Below are 2830 nucleotides of genomic sequence, written 5' to 3'. Positions count from 1 at the left end.
TATATATATATATATATATATATATAAAACCGGTTTAAATAAATTGTTACAAATATTTGTTGAAAAACAAATCTGCGCCAATCGATTCTAGGAAAAAAATTATGAAGATTAAGGTATTAAGAAAATCATGAAACCTGAAACTTTCCACCTTTGTACGCAAGTTTTTTTGTTGGTTTGAACTTTTTCGTACTTGCTACATCAAGTGTAAGTCACAAGCTTTCTTTTGCACGCTTGTAGCACTCAATATCACGTCCCAGTTAAAAAATATAATAGATGCAAAAATGTTAAAAAAGGCATTTTTTGCATATATATTTGCGATTTTTTCAAAATCCTGACCTACCAAGCAACTTTTACGGCCAGATTCGTAATCAGCGCTAAAAAATTTACTAGAAATCATGATAGTATTTCGTAACCTGAAGAAAGGTCATATTTTGTCGATCAGTATAATTTGAATTTTTACCATTTTTTCAGTTTAATCTTGACATGTGCGATTATGATTGTTAAGAAAAGCTAGGGCATCGACGCATAGAAAGTATCACGATTGCGACAAAAAGACATGACGCAAACCGCCATTGTATAATTACAGAAGCACGTCTCATGCACGACCGTGTTTATCCTCGTGTCGTAATAAAAGCTGGCAAATCCGCTCACAGATTTTCCCCTCACCTTCCGAATTCATCGTGTATAGCCACGGCTTTACGGCGGGAGAATTATTCAACGAATAATGATGGAGTTCTGGATTGTCGGCAAATTTTGAACTGCGAGGCAATGATGACTCTATCGATACTCCACTGCGTGCAATGATCCTCTCCATCTGGTTGTTCAAAGTATTATTCCTGTTATTATTGTTGTTGAAATAGTTCATACCGAACGAGTGATTCTGTCGGAAATTATCGACGTTTGTAGACAAGAAACGACTCGTGCGATTTCGCAAATATTTCTCTACATTTATATTCATAGACTTCTCGGATTTCAGAGGCAAATCAACGTTACTGACACTTTGAGTCTTTTCTTTGGCAATGTTTTTATCGTATTTTGGCATCGAGTTGTTTTCGTGACTCTTCTTTGTTGAGTTAAGCATTTCTTTTACCATGACAAACAGATCGTCGGAAATTGTAGGTTCGAGCGACCGGCTGCCGTTATGAGCGCGCATAATCTCCACGAGCGAATATCTGAGTTTTATCAGCATCGTGTTTAACTTTATCTGCTTCTCATCAGGATCGTCAACGTAATCGGTTACGCGACTCTGAAAAGGCATGTAATCACGATCGAGCTCGAGATTGCCTTTCTTCTCTAAAGAAGACGGTGCGTCGGCGAATAAAAACTGCATCTCCGGATCAGCTCGCAGACGTTCCCGTTCGATCAGCCTCGGATTTGGCGGCTCCCACAGGAAGATATAATACGTGCTCAGGAGAATCGCCGCGAAACTCACCGAGAATAGATACGCTATTACGGTGACTACGCGGATGATTTTCTTTGGCCGATTTTCGTACATATCCGCGTTTGGATCTTTCGGCCGCGTGTTTGCTGGAGCGTCTGACGCGGCAACAGCTGCTGCGTCCTCGCTGCTGCTGTTCTCTTTGCTCATTTTAAATCGCGTGATTTTTCGTAAAGATATAATCGATGCGAAAATCTTCAGATCTCTTCGGTGTTTCCTCGCCACCAGAAAAGACGCTGTCGTCTTGTCATCAAAACAAGATTTATCTTTTTCCAATTTTCTAACAAATCTCTTCAGAGAGATTTGTCTACACTAAAGATTAGTATTTTCTTTTAATAGTTTGCGGCAACTTTCAACAATTGTCACTCACGGCTCTACAGAAAAACAAATTTGTCTTCTATTGCTTTTTTCTATTGTTCTTTTTGTCATTAACAGTTTGTTATTTAAAGTATCTACGTACGGGTAAAAGCAAATGCGGAAGGAAAAAACGGTCGAACTATTACTCGAGAATGGAAGCGTTCCAATAGCGATAATACATCCGACTGCGAAGCTCTCAGCGAACAGCAGAAAAGCTTAGCTTGAGGCGTTCATTCACATGTTTGTACGCGCGCGCAAGCGTCGGAGAATTGCTATATGACTCCGAGCTTACACCAGGTTCTGACAACAGTCTGATAGATACCAAATGACTTATGAAAGCTACTTGCTTCTTTTACGAGCGGCTAAATCTTTGACTTCGTACATGTTAAAATTTAAGGGTAAATTACAACATAGTTTTATGCTGTTTTTTGTCAAAAAAAATTACTTTACAAAATTTTATGGTAAATATACAGAAAAGGGAAACCTCCTCCAATCGGCTTCTCGTTCACATATATTATTAAGATTACCTTCCTGAATAACAATATGAAGGTTTTAGCCGACGCTCATTGTTTAAAAAAAAGTTATGAACAAAAAAAGTTTCATGAATAAACCAATTTTCTCCGACACCGTGTACATTTCAGAAGGAAATGAGTAATGTTTATGTTGCCAACAATGTGCACACAATGTGTGTATATGTAGCATACCCCGAAAGTTTCTGTTTCGTTTTGATTTCTTCGTTCGTAATTGGCTTTTCGCTCAATATGTAATTTTGATACTAGAATTGATGTCTTTTTCGACATAATGAGTGCAATGAGGGCTTCGCCCCTCCCCCCTGCTCCCCTCTCGAAAAAAATAGAAAACGACTTCTGATTACAGCTTCATGTCGATAGTATGTACAGTGCGGAGCACCATATCGTGCGCCGTGAGGAGAAGTAGTTCTCCTCCGGCTGCCTCCTACTAGCACGCGCCAGCGACCCGAGATTTAATCCATATGTACCGGCACGGTTACCGATGACACATACCGACGCGGTTACC

The 2830-nt window shown here is 39.5% G+C and overlaps 1 protein-coding gene across 1 annotated transcript; it reads right to left on the bottom strand.

Moving 5' to 3' along the window:
• Positions 1-293: 293 nt before the first annotated feature.
• Positions 294-1977, bottom strand: LOC109862478. Its single transcript, XM_020442546.1, has 2 exons — positions 1899-1977; positions 294-1812 (listed from the first exon to the last, which is right to left on the bottom strand). The coding sequence occupies exon 2, from the start codon at positions 1586-1588 to the stop codon at positions 596-598; it is 993 nt and encodes a 330-aa protein (XP_020298135.1). The 5' UTR covers positions 1589-1812; positions 1899-1977; the 3' UTR covers positions 294-595.
• Between the last annotated feature and the right edge of the window lie 853 nt (positions 1978-2830).

The sequence above is a fragment of the Pseudomyrmex gracilis genome, unplaced genomic scaffold (assembly GCF_002006095.1).
Source record: "Pseudomyrmex gracilis isolate BER0280 unplaced genomic scaffold, ASM200609v1 scaffold_1828, whole genome shotgun sequence".
Classification (NCBI taxonomy): Eukaryota; Metazoa; Arthropoda; class Insecta; order Hymenoptera; family Formicidae; genus Pseudomyrmex; species Pseudomyrmex gracilis.
This window is presented reverse-complemented; position numbering and strand designations above follow the sequence as displayed.

Excerpts from the sequence above, each read along its gene's own strand:
- LOC109862478 (XM_020442546.1), bottom strand. The coding sequence starts at position 1,588 with ATGAGCAAAGAGAACAGCAGCAGCGAGGACGCAGCAGCTGTTGCCGCG.